Source organism: Mus caroli, chromosome 9 (genome assembly GCF_900094665.2).
Source record: "Mus caroli chromosome 9, CAROLI_EIJ_v1.1, whole genome shotgun sequence".
NCBI classification, from domain to species: Eukaryota; Metazoa; Chordata; class Mammalia; order Rodentia; family Muridae; genus Mus; species Mus caroli.
Genome location: NC_034578.1, coordinates 417,572 through 431,379, shown reverse-complemented (window position 1 = coordinate 431,379; position 13,808 = coordinate 417,572). Strand labels below are relative to the sequence as shown.

At 33.1% G+C, this 13,808-nt stretch overlaps 1 protein-coding gene across 1 annotated transcript in view; it reads right to left on the bottom strand.

Moving 5' to 3' along the window:
• Window positions 1-661: 661 nt before the first annotated feature.
• Gucy1a2 (guanylate cyclase 1 soluble subunit alpha 2) overlaps window positions 662-13,808 on the bottom strand; it is a 237,569-nt gene continuing 224,422 nt past the window's right edge. Inside the window, exon 8 of the mRNA XM_029481402.1 lies at window positions 662-11,987. Within this exon, the coding sequence (XP_029337262.1) occupies window positions 11,780-11,987 (208 nt within the window). The 3' untranslated portion in view covers window positions 662-11,779. The remainder of the gene's footprint in view (window positions 11,988-13,808) is intronic.

Genomic DNA, 13,808 nt, shown 5'->3' with positions numbered 1-13,808 from the left:
ATCACTGGACTAGAGTCCTTGAATCACTCTGCTAACAAGAAGGTTATCATTAGTGGTGTGTCCTCCAAAAATATGAGCTAAAATAAAACTCCTTAATTTTGTCAGTTTGTGGTAACTGTGGTCTTAGTGACAGTTATTGGCTTAGATGGGGAAAACAATGTAATAAAGGTAATCTGACTCTATATTACTCCACAGCTAGAGCAAAGGCTCATTAGGTTTTTAGTGTTTGGTAGGAATGTTCTTCGTGTAGTGTAGCTGCCATGTGAAGTCCTGCATGGTGCTGACATTTATCTCTGAAAGAGGTGCTTCTGCCTTCCCTTTCAACAAAGCAACTGTTCGCTACCAATTGAATGAATTATGCCTTTTCTATATGACAAGCAGAACAAGTGAGACTGTAGTAATTACCACAGGAATTATTTGCTTTTGTAACAGAATTAGGGACAATTATATCCTAAAAATAATGGGAAATTAACCAGAACTAAGACACTGTCTTCAGCTGTACCATCGGCCTTGTAAATACCATTCTGTGTGTGAGCCTATGAGCACACCAGTCAGTCATTTTTTGTCTCATTTTTAATCTCTTATTCAGTCACATCCTCAGTTACTCATAATATGGATAATAACTGTTTAAAAGAAGAGTCTGTAGACTTTTTTTGTTCATATAATTTATTGATTTAAATACTTGATATGTAACAGTTTGAACTTTTAAGGTAAATAATGCATGGTTTAAGCAGCTCTGTAATGAGTCATGTAAATATAACACGCAAGTTTTATTTCCACTTTGTTTTAGAAGAATCCCAGGTGCCCATAAATCATTTTTCCATGTACAAACTCACCTCGTTCTGTGGTCTGCACGTAACAATGACTACTGCTTCATGAAAGAGAATATATACATTGTGCATAACTTAGGATAATTACAAGTAAAATAAGCAAATAGGTAAAAAGTCATGCTACATAAAAAACAAAGAAATATGGTGTTTATATTTTTAAAAATATTTCCACCCATTTACAGGTATTATTTTTAAAATTCTAGTGAAATGAGGCATATTTGATCATTTTAATCGTATTTTTCTCAAAACCTGTACTACTAGGTAAAAGAAAATATTTTTAGAAATAATTTGAACCACAAAATGAAACTTTTAAAAAATGGCACAGGATTAACAGATGCATTAATTAAAAATAAAAAAAATGAAAAAAAATAGCTTGGCCTTTCAAAATATATGTAACTAACCATGCCTTAAATATATTTACGTGGTATTATTTGATGATATTATAGTCTATGTTTGGGATAACTACATTTATTTTTAAAAGAAAGGATCACAAAGTATAATCTGTTAGTAAAATAGCATATATATAATATTATTCACAACAAGTCAAGCCAAAATGTAGACTCATCAGATTCAAGAAATAGACCAAACTAAGTTAAAATAACTCAGTTATTTACTTAAGTAAAAACTACCTCATGCAGAGGACACTATTGAAAGCCTAGCACATCATAATTATGTCTTTATATTAGCATGAGGAACCTAGTCATTCCTAAACCATGCTAAATGTTTGCTGTGTTGATCTTATGCACTTGAAAGAGCAGGGTAAGTTTGAGATTTAAAGTAGTGCTTGGGAATTGGGACCCTTTGGTACAATGTCACAGTTAACTCACAATTAAACAGTCTGAATTCAGGTAGGTTCATTTTGGAAGGAGGAATGATATGTATTTCTGAATGCACTTAATTGGCTTGCTTTCAAAGCATAATTAGAAAGGTTAGTCAGTTGATTACTGAAGGTATAGTGTAGGTGTCAGAAGCTATTACAATAATTGTACATTTTCAAAGACAAACTTTAAAGAATATTTTCTTTTTTTTTTTCTAAGGGAAACAAATTGTTCATTCAATTTAAATTAAAAGAAAGAAAGAAAGAGAAAGAAGGAAAGAAGGAAATAAAGAAGGAAAGAGAGAAAGAACAGACATAAAGAAGGAAGGAAAGAAGGAAGGAAGGAAGGAAGGAAGGAAGGAAGGAAGGAAGGAAGGAAGGAAGGAAGGAAGGAAGGAAGGAAGGAAGAAAGAAACATTTCTTTTCATGGACTATTTTCCTACCAATTCTTCTGAATTTTCTCACATCCTGCCCAGCTGTAACAGCAGGACTAGATTTCCTAATAAAGTAGTGGTTGCTCTAAAGTCTGTGGCCAGTAACATGTACATTTTGGACAATGGAATCTTAGAAATTGATCTTCAGTAGGAAATAAAAACCACATAGAGACAAAAAAGGTGCTTAGGCTCACAGATTAATTTCTCCTTTGCATTATCTATATTTTTCCCATTTAAAAATCACTTTAAAATTATTTCTATAAGTAAATAAAATTGATAAGGATATTTAAAGTTTATTTTAATTAAAGTTATTCATTTATTTACCTGATTAAGTCATAAGATTGGCTATACTTAATTAGGAAAATCATAAGAAAACACAAACAGTGTTCACTTAAGTTTCAATTTAGATGGTAAATATGCACCTATCTCAGAAATTAAGAGTAAAGAATGGGATATATAGAAGATGACAAAGAAATGTGTTGCTGTTTGGGGGGGTATTTATTTGTTTGGAACTTATATACTTCTTCGTTTCTTTGATATGAATTTAAGACTTCTGACACATAACAAAGAATATAATTAAAAATCAGAACTGAAAAGTAAAAGGTTGCATTGAGGAGGGTAGTTCCCAGACGGGGCACTTATTACATCCCCAGGTCAGAAATACCATGTATACAAGGTTGATTTTGAAAATATATCTTTCTAAATAGAAAAAATAATAATACTCATATAGCACTAGAGAATACAAAGAAAGGATTCTATGGATGTTTGAATATAATATTTATACAGTGACATAACATATAAGACAACATTTCAATTGAAGAAAATTAAAATGATTAGATGTATTTCCTAGAATTCCATTTTTGCCTTCTTTTTTAGTACACTTAAGATATTTGAATTACTTTCTGTTATGAATCAAATACTTTGCTAGACATTATCTAATTTTCCCTGAAAAATAAATGGCTTTGGATTGAGATATATAAATCCTTTGCTATAACAATATGAAATATCAAAATTAGGACTTTTTATTTCATACCATGGAAATTCATTAATTCTAGCAAATAAGTCAAAGCTGTGCTTAAAAAGTTACATGTAAATGTGTTAAAATATTAAAAGGATAGAGCTAAAAAACATGGAGAATGCTACTTATTGCTTCCTCAGCAGGGTAGATATAAATTCTATGTTGAATATTGTCAGACACTTCAAGATCTAGAAACACTATAACAGAACTATCTGACTCACATAACAGTACCCAAGAAGTTTGGTAGTGTATCCCTTACATCTAACAGTCCAGTAAAGTCAACTTGCATTTCATGTACCTATGATTCTAAAAGCAGATTTGAGAAAAGGCTTTTCTATCTCAATCTTTAGCAGTGTGATTCTCAAATCTAATGAAAAATTAGAGATTAAGCTAGAAGTGGATTTTCTAAATGAAGACTTGCAGGGGCAATGGGCAGGAGCTTTAAAATGTTGGTTCTGATACTTCCCAGGAGAGAGCAAAGAAGTTTGCATAGATCCACTTTCTCTTCTATGACAAAGCCCTCAGCAGTCAAGATCCAAATTCACAGTCAATTCTCTTTTCAAATGATCTCTACTATGTTCTAAATTTTACCTCCTTACCTCACAGGTCTATAATATTCAGTCATGTAAATGTGAAAAAGAAAAGCCTCAGCTCAAAGAGTAAAACAATATTGCCATGCACTTTATAAGAGCTGTTAAGAAATAGAGACAGAAAAGACAGAATAAAGTGAAATAGGAAAGAATAGAAGGACTGGAGTTAGAAAGGAGAGAGGGGCATACAGGAGTTTAAAGTGCCAATGTATTTAAAGACCTGACTAGTTTGCCCTACATAGTCTCTTTGTACACAATGCATTCATTAGACTTTTATTGAGACTTATTTAGAAATGATACCAGATCTACCATATTTAAGATGCAACTGCAGCTCATACAGATGATATTTGAATTCCTACTTGGTTTCTCATTAGCATAAAGGTAATACTACAGCTTAACTTGTCACATAGAAAATACTGATTGAAGACATAGTACTAAATTTTCCAAACAGAAGCAAATTCTGCTTTGGTAGATATATATGATGATTTTTTTTTGTCATTGTTCCTTTAAATAGTCATTCTAATTAACAGTTTTATTAAGTTTCTTATTTGTTTTCTAAAGCTTTGGCATGCTGCATTTTATTTGGTGTACCTATCATTCAGTATTATTTCATCACGGTTTGTTGAATACAAACACTATGATTTAAAAAAAATCTTTAATGACATATCCATATCAATATCTTTAGCTTTCTCTTAGGTTAACAAAGATGGACTGCAGACATAATTTTCATCTAAGTAAATAACATCTTCCCATTGTAAGTAAAAGCTTCCCTATAGGGAAGCTATAACGGGGACTTTTTCTTACTCTTTCTTTCCCTCCAGCTGACTCCATCTAAATATTTCTTATCTGCTCATAAATTAGAAAAACTGTTATGGTCAGATAATAATTTGTATTTCATAGACAGTAAAGATTTTTTTAAGGATCAAAAGAATAAGCAAGAGGTAACCATTATTTCAGGTCAGGAAGTTACACAAGAAATGAATTTTGCAAGTGATGCTGACACATCTGAAATTAATAAAAATAATAGGCCTGATAATCATGGCTGCTATCTACTCATCATTATCCTTACACAAATGTTCAAGACTGTTTCTAAAGCTCCCACAGAATTGCTTTAGATAATTCTAAATTCCTCCAGACCACTGGGGCACTTTATTAGATGCCTTAACATGAAGGAGTCTGAGCACACTACCTTTGGCTTTTAATATCGAGCTCTGTAATAGTTTAATATTTTAAGCATGAGAATATTGTTCAACAAGAGAAATATGGTTCAATGCCACCATTTACAATTCTTATTTATAACAACCTTGTTTAGTAACATAGAAAACTTGGAAAAAATAACAAGCACTGAACTATAATTAATTCATGATTAAATGATATCACCAGAGGTTAAAACCTGAAGGACTAAGCCACAGAATTAGTTTCTCATTGCTAAAGCTCTTGATGCATTTTATGGAATACGTTTTGAAACCCTATCAACTTTGAAGTTTATATACAAGTGAACTGACACAGTATAATAATTGATTTTTTTAAGACTAGTGATTCTAGTTAAAAATAGGAGGGAACTTACTTCTCCTAAATGCATTCTGCATGAAATAGTCAGTTACAAGTAAGTGAGAAATCTCTGAGTGATAATGACTGAGTATCCATCTGCTTTCAATATTAGAAGGCAGAGAGAACACCTTCATTTCTCCCCTAATCACTATCAAATGGTCTTGGGTTCTCTTCTTATCTCTAGCTCTCTGGGGCTTCCTAGAAGAGAAGGGCAGTCTTGAGTAAACTTAGGCCATTTTTTCTCTCAGAAGCTGAGTACTTGCTTTGTTAGTAGAGTGCAAATTTAGAAAATATGAAGTATTGAATAACCTCAAAAAATGATGGTAGAAGCTTTTAGGACATAAAATGTTTTCCAGACTTTGTGATTCAATTTCACAATAATAAAAACATATCATTCCTATTTCAGCAGTTGGGGGAGTGTAAAGTACAAAATCATTTTGTTAGTGAATGTCATGTCAACCAAACATGTGTGAAGAAAGATGAATATGCTGTGTTTAATGTCCTCTGCTCACTGACTATCTGTCCTGTGCTAATTTCAGCGGGCTTCTCTGGAACCTAAGGCAGAGCCAGTGTTTGACCCTCTGTTTTGTAGATCCGGATGTCCTGGCACTTCCACTTGCCTTTGTCACTATAACCCAGAATCATTTTATCTACCACCTTCAGAGACTTGGTATTTATGGCTCTGTGAACTTCTAATTGAAGTTTTACTGAGCCTTACAGCTACTGCTACCCTGACACTACCTCATCAGAGGACTGGGAATGGCTAGTTTGGAATTTTTTCTCTCAAACCAAACAAAACAAAATGACCAAAACAACAAAGCAAACAAAAACACAAAAGTAACACATAGCAAAAGGGTTATCTAGCATTCATTAAATCAAATGAGTATACTATAGAAACTCCATACTCCTTAAGATCCCCTCTCTTCTAACATTCTCTATTACTTTAGAAATCTCTTTGCTCTTTTATCTTAAATCTTTCAGGAGCTTATAAAGCCAAGACTCACATATATTTTATCAAAGTTCACTTTCTCAATCAGCTCTTTGAACTTACACTCTAATTCCATCTTTGTTGCTTGCTGTAATAAACTACAGAGATCCAAAAATTTGAGCAACTTTACAAATAGTACATAAATGTCTTTGAGAGCAATAGAAATTGTTGTAATATAGATAGTTGTAAATTATAGCAGACATACTCTGATGTAAACACATTAGCTACATGTCCACAAATTAGTGAGTTTTGAGATTGATTTGTGAACTATTTGATCAGTTTTTAAATATGATTTATCCCTTGCTGTTCATTTTGTTCTGAAACAACAAATAACTTTAAAAATTCCAAACCACCTGTATTATTGCTAGTGGAAACCATGTCTCCATTTCTCCAAAGGCTTGGTGAAATGCACACATGTGCATTATATATGGCATCACTACCATGGCTTAAAATATTGCTTAAAAGATTGTTATAAGTATTGCTAAGAAATTGCTTTGAGAGAAATATGCAATATACATAATGAAATGAGGCATTAAGCATTGACTTTGCATCTTTTTATAACATAGATCACAGCATTCTGAAGGTAGGCTGTCATTTCAATACTTACTTATGTCCTAAACTTATTTTCTGTTACTTCAGTGGTGAAGGCCAGCAAGTGTACTGCACAGCTTTACCAGTAACCAAGAATATAGCTACTATGCCTAATAATACTGAGCAATATTTATCCCTCATGGTAATCAGTGTTGACTTCTACCACTAAGAAGTTGGAAGATTCATGTTCTGAAAGCATACTAAGCATTTGAAACCAAAGCTAAAACTAAAATTTATGATAAGAAACCCAGAGTGCTTAAATATTCAAAATTAAATAAAATAATATATTGCTATCTTAGTCAACTTGTATTCCCTTTGAGTCACTGAGATTGCAAGCCTGTTATTCCATAATCTCCACATCTGGCTGTATGCAGTGTTAATGAGGGTGGTTTCCTAAACTCATTCTGGGTCCTACCTCTGTCATCTGCCGAAGGATATTTCCAGTAATTCCAATTCTTAAAACTTCCTAGGTTATTATTATGCAGCCAGTGAAATACTTTTAAGCAGAACAAGTAAACATTAAACTAGGAAACTTGGAGGAAAGCAATGAAGTACTTGACTGAAAATATTTTAGGGCTATACAACATATCAGAACAAAGACAAACTACTTCCACACATTCTCAAGTCCTTTTCAAATGACCTTTTACAACCAATAACCACATGCAAGTGTGCACATGTGCACACACACGAGATTCATTACTTGATAAGACAGGATGTGGTCAGTTTTTTTTCAATGAAAAGAAAGGGAGAACAAAGATGGTAGAACACTAGTAGTAGTTAGTTTTTTTGAATCAAGTGTGATGAAGGACTATTGCATACTATCTCAACAGTCTCTAATGATTATGTTAATTCATATACAGTATCAGAAGTTGATTTTCATTCACCACTGTGAGGATTGTGATCTGAGGCAACATATAAGGACATTTTATTTTCTTAACATAAATTTTCTTTCATCATGTTTACATAACTTATATGTGTATTAAATCTGGTTCAGAAGTAAAGAAGAAATGATGTTTTTGAAGGCTGGGCTTGAGAGGTTGAGATAATATCTGTTGAGCACACAGAGGGTGAGGAAGGGATAAACAATGTCTTGCTCAAAAAAAAAAAAAAAAGTACAGAAACCTTTGTCACTATGTTATACATGTACAACACCCATTTCAGCCAGTGGCAAACTGAAGAAACTGTCAGTGTTGATGGCCATAATCTCCAAGTTCATATTAACACTGCACACCTGTAGACCCACCTTTCAGTCAGCAGAAACACTGTTCTGTCCTGAACAGAGTTGAAAGGTTTTGTAAATGGCTTTGCCTTTTGTTTCTGTTTACTTTTGCTTTATTGGTAGAACTCACTGGAAAATTTTACATGTTTTAAAGCATTGCTGCAATTGAGAATTAGATTTTGTTTAACTCATTAATATCTTTTTTCTTTCCTTAAAGAGACACAAACTTTCACACTTCTGAACATGTATCTCTATCCTAATGTCATGGTCATTAAACAAGAGAGAAAAGTTTGCGACTGTAAGAACTAATGTGTGCTGGATCCACTGACTAACTCTCCAGTTTTATATATCAGAGTTGGTGTGAGAAACATGGGTCACAGCTTACTGGTCTCCACATAAAATATGGAATTGGAAGAGATACCCCAATTAGTCTAAAATACAACAGGAGATATACATACAGAGGTAGATTTTAGAAAGTTGGGTCATAGATCACCTTCACAAGATGACAAATCTGAAAGTCCCAACCATGTTTCTCAGACAGGGTACTTTTTCTTTGTGGACACCATTGCCTATTTACTAAAGTCCATAAGATGACTTCTATACAAATATATGAAGATTATACCTATGCTAGATTATTGACTTATTTGAAGATGACAATGTTCTCCTCATCAAATGATATTTCTGTCAGTGGTAAATGTTAGTAATAATGTCTAGTTGCAAAGTTCCTTTCCTAAATTAACTACCTGATCCAATATTCAGAAAGGGAAGTTATTCATGCCATGTTAGATTTGAAGTCATTCATTTTACAGTGAGCTAAACATATTACACCAATTTGCAATCACTTGGTTTCTATGGATACTTTCCTAGATTCCTTTCAACCTGACACACTAAAAGGTATACCGTTCCTACATGTTGTTAAATATATGAAAGTAATAGAGAGCTAGTAATCAATAGAATCAAAATACTGTCATATATTTGCGGCCAAGTTTTCTAAGATAGAACATATGAACTCTGCTTTGTAGAAAATAAAATGGAAATATAAAATCCATAGTTTCTCCCTTCTACAAATACAGACAGTGGAACTTTTTTTTTTTTTTTTGAGTGCCTTACAAGCACATAAAGCAAAAAAGAATGTAACTATGATAGTCATTTGAAACAGTCTGGAAAACTTATAAGAGATTATATTACTTCCTCAGACTGTCTTCAGAAATATAGATTATAGTGATTGAAGAATATAATTTCCTGTTAGGGATATATAATAAATTTATGCAATGTTCTTTAAAATGTCATTTTTGACAGTGTAACGGCTCTTTCCTAACTATGTAAAATAATGTAACCAAATACAGAATGTATTTGTGATGCTTTTAAAACTGAGAATAAATGAGCAAATTCTCCTCTTGAGCTTTATTTAATTGTTTATTTAGTAATAGTTTAATCACTGAATAATAGAGTGGATTTCAAATATTAGGTTTTAAAAGATATGAGTGTGTGGGTGTGTGTGTACATTTTTCATAAATTTTCTTAAATACAGAGAATATATTGCACGGTTCCTGGGAAATATTCTTTCAACCTTATGGTTATGGAACATGTTTATTGAGTGTAAAATAATTGAATATATATCATAATAAACATAGTTACTGCACATAATAGATATAAATGACTATGGTGAACATGGCTGTTTCCCCCCGTTCTTCAATAGTAAGAGACTGTCAGCTTTCATCAGGCATTTTCATCAGTAGTAGAATATGACTACTTTGTGTTTTCAGCTTACTCTATCTACTCTCCCTACACTCCTCATCCTTCTCTACTATGAAGGAGGTAAGCTAATATTCAAGTTTCTTGAAATTTATTTGTTATTATTCTATTGAGGATACATTGCTCTCAGGCTACAAAGCTTCACAGGCATACTCTGGCCCTTTATCTCTATGGTGTAAAAAACAGAACTATGCTTGGCAAAAAGGAGACAGGTAACAGCATAGAACCTGGAAAATATATATCTTGCTTTCTCCATGTAAAGCATGTTAAATTAGTATCTCAATTATACCAGGGTGAGAATACAGCTAAAGTTAGAAAAAGATCATGAATAGAACAAGTGCTTTGCCTAATTTAAATGTTGCCAAGTCACATAGAAAACAATGATTAACAATCACAGACGACTTTGGGAATCAACATATAGCAATATCTTAGAATGTTTAATGCAGGCCCAAATTCCTGAAAAAAAGTATATATTGTGTCCAGTAAAGATACCTACCATACTGGATACTTGAATAAGAAGAAAAGGTCCATCCTATTATTTCAAAACAGCAAATGCTTCCAGATCACTAAACTCCTTAGACATTTAGGTTTTATATGTGGCTCCAAATATGAAAATTCTTGCATACTGTGCACTCTTAATTTCAGTGTGAGCCTGTAAAGAGTATTTTCATGCAGTGTTGGCTATTGATAGCAGTCCTTAATTTAGTAGAGCATGCAATGGAATGCTATCTATGTATATATGGTGTTCGTGGAATCTGGAGGTTCAGGCTACACCAGTATTCATGAGGCAATTTGATACTTTAGAGCCTGTATCAATAAAACCTCCAAAGAATATACATTTTAGAATCCAAAAGGCATGAAATAGAGCTTTTCTTTACTTTGTTTTTAGGCAATAGGAAACACCATTCTTGGCAAAATTGCCTGACAGATATTTGTCAGTAACTCTGATATCAGAATTTGCTTTGGAGTGTGACAGTCAGTTCTTTGAAGGCATAGGTCAGAGACAGGAAGGGCAGCTACTAATACATCATTTTGAGAGATAATATTGATTATGGAGTCACTTAAGATTGCATACACCATTACATTGGTAAGTTTTTATGTAAAAAAGGGCCTAGTTTTGCAAAGTGTTTTGTTTTAACTTGCATGTGTTTAGATAAAAAAAAATCTTTTCTGAATCTTAGTTACAGGTTTATTTTCTACTAGAAAATTCCATTTTCTCTGGATCCAAGCTACATGAAATAAATCTAAAAGGTATGTTTACTAAGCAAACACGTGTTTCCTCAACAGCTGATATCCTTAGTTATACACATTCCCAGTTCAAGCACTAATTGCTCTAAGTAAGTGAAACTGTATTAGATCAGTAGGTTAGCATTATCAAATCTACCCACAAAGCCCCCACACATTCTGAATATTTAATCATGTGTGGGAAATGCAATTATCTAGGAGAAGATATAGTTATAGATATATAAAAATAGGTAACATCCCTAAAATATTTTGCTGATTTACAGTTCTTCTGCTTGGAAGTTTAATCACACTGCCATAATATATGTATGAGATGTCTATTCAGGAAAAGAAAATTAGAGAATATTCCTTACCTATCAGTTCACTAAATGTAGGAATATATATTTAAAACTGGCTTTCAAAAGTGGTATAAATGTATAGGGAGAGATACCTGCATGGCTGACAAACAAGAAACCATAGGCTCTATTGGTTACTTCTGATTGCCTGTACTTGTAAATAAAATATCCATTAGCAGAAATACTCATATGGATGGAAACATTTTACTTTTCCCCCCACACCATCCAGCTTTTTGTTTTTAGTTGACATCAGTCATTCACCATTTCAAGGATTATTGCCTGACGTTAACACAAAACCTACTATATGTTCTTACAGAGCATTGGAAGAGAAATAGTTTCTTCCTCTCCTCATGAGGACCCATGTTCTGGGCTTGTGCTTTTTGGAGGAGTCTTTGATCTGCAGCAAGTCTCAGAGGCTTGTTTCCCGGAGGAACATTGTGCCAATATTGTAGGAAACCTTTTTTATTCTCGATGAAGATAGGGATGGCTTTGGTGGCTTTGGGTCAGTCCTTAACTCCAGGAAATAGCAGACCCCAGGAATTTCCTTTGGAAAGTTGTCTGGAAGTTCTTCTCGAGAACGAGGAATAAATGTGAAACTGTCTTCTCGTTTTAGTAATCTAAGGAGAAATGTAAACAATGTGAATAAAACAGCAGAAGAAGAGGGACTACATGAACAGAAATTCTAAGGGCTTAGGTAGCTGTTCTTTAACTATACTCGAGCTAATAATCTATGTCTTTGAACATGTGATTGTCACATGACTTCAAATATTAGAAAGTGCTATGACATGGAAGAGATTGCTTCATGTTATAACAATTGTATAAATGCTCAATATGACATTTGAAATATGTCATCAAGTCTGTTTTTTCTAAATAGCATTTTCTGAAAAATATAAGTTCAAATTTAATTTTTCCAAAATAAAAGCCTAAGAGAATTGTAAAATGTGGGGCCTTATTTCAAATGTGTAGGACCTAGTTTGTCTGTTTTGAAAACTTGTCTAAGTTCTAGAATTTTTTATATATATATTTTATGGATTCTGAGTATGCATTGAGTATGTGTCTTGTGTATTGGATATGTAAACAAGTTCTATCAAAGTAATGACTCAAAGTATCCATGATATTTGGTAACAAATTTCTAGCAACACATGGTTTCTAATCAAATATAGTCAAATATCTTGGTTCATGTTTTTCTGTCTCATTTAGAGACTTCTTTTCAGAATAATAACACTAGACTAGATTTATTCTTTAAATTTATTAAATTCCATGTAAAGTTATGCTTGATATTCATATATGAAAACACCAGCCAGCAGCTCAATTTAATTCAACAATTCATAAATAATGGGATATTGTCCAACTCCCTGTCCAAATTCCCATGAACACAAGCTAGGCAATTTACAGTTTTGTCTATAGAAATAAAAGTGGAAAGATAAATAATAAGGAACAGAAAACCCTCCAGAAACAATTAGAAATAAAGTATAGTGAAAACCCTCCAGAAACAATTAGAAATAAAATATAGTGAAACAGAATAGATATTGTAAATAAAAAACAAAACAAAAAACAAACAAACAAACAAAAGCCCACGTAATACCAAAATAAATGAAAGAAATCCCAGAAGAAAAAATGAGAAAAGAGAGAGAGCCATATTGGATTTGATATTTAGAAGTAACTTTAAGAGGAATCATGCAGTGGGTGCGGAGGGTGAAAGTCAGAAACAACATTTTGAGCGAAACAAATGAGTTTCAGGCCATTTGATGGACATACATTGACAAGGAAAGTTAGGGTGAAAGTCATATATTAGGATACATTTTGAAATCATAAACGAAGAGTTTAGATTTTTTTACAAGATATTATAGAAGTAAAAGTCATCATTCTTTCCATAAAGATTACCCATCTTCATAAATCAGTTTAGTGCTAACTGCAGCTCCATAGTATCATGCAGGATATGCTAGGGAAAAAGAATCATGTTCAAATGTCCCTACCAGGTAAAATTATTATCTAAAAATGACAGTAATACTAATTATTATTACATTGGGAGCAGCCTAAATGTCATGATCCATAATTACAGGATTTTGCTTGTGAAATGATAAAAGAGCACTTTAATTATGAATTAAAATATAACATAATGGTTTTATACATTCAAAAAGAAAGGCTCATTCTAATATTTTAAAATTCTATAAAGTGCCTGTCCTATTTGATTCATACATATGAATCCTAAAGATGAACATACTCCTGTCTGTTAAGTTTATGGAGAGTGGAAGTGAGTTCAGAAGTAGAGCCATGTGCTTAAGAAAGCAGCAGGGGGAGTAGGGACACAGGCCTCATCCGGCCGGATCAGCACCGGGGTAGCGGGAGAGCAGGGTTGCCTGACACCCACCAGCTACCCACGACCCCCGCCGCAGGATTTTGGGACTGCTGGTGAGTGGAACACAGCTTCTGCTCCA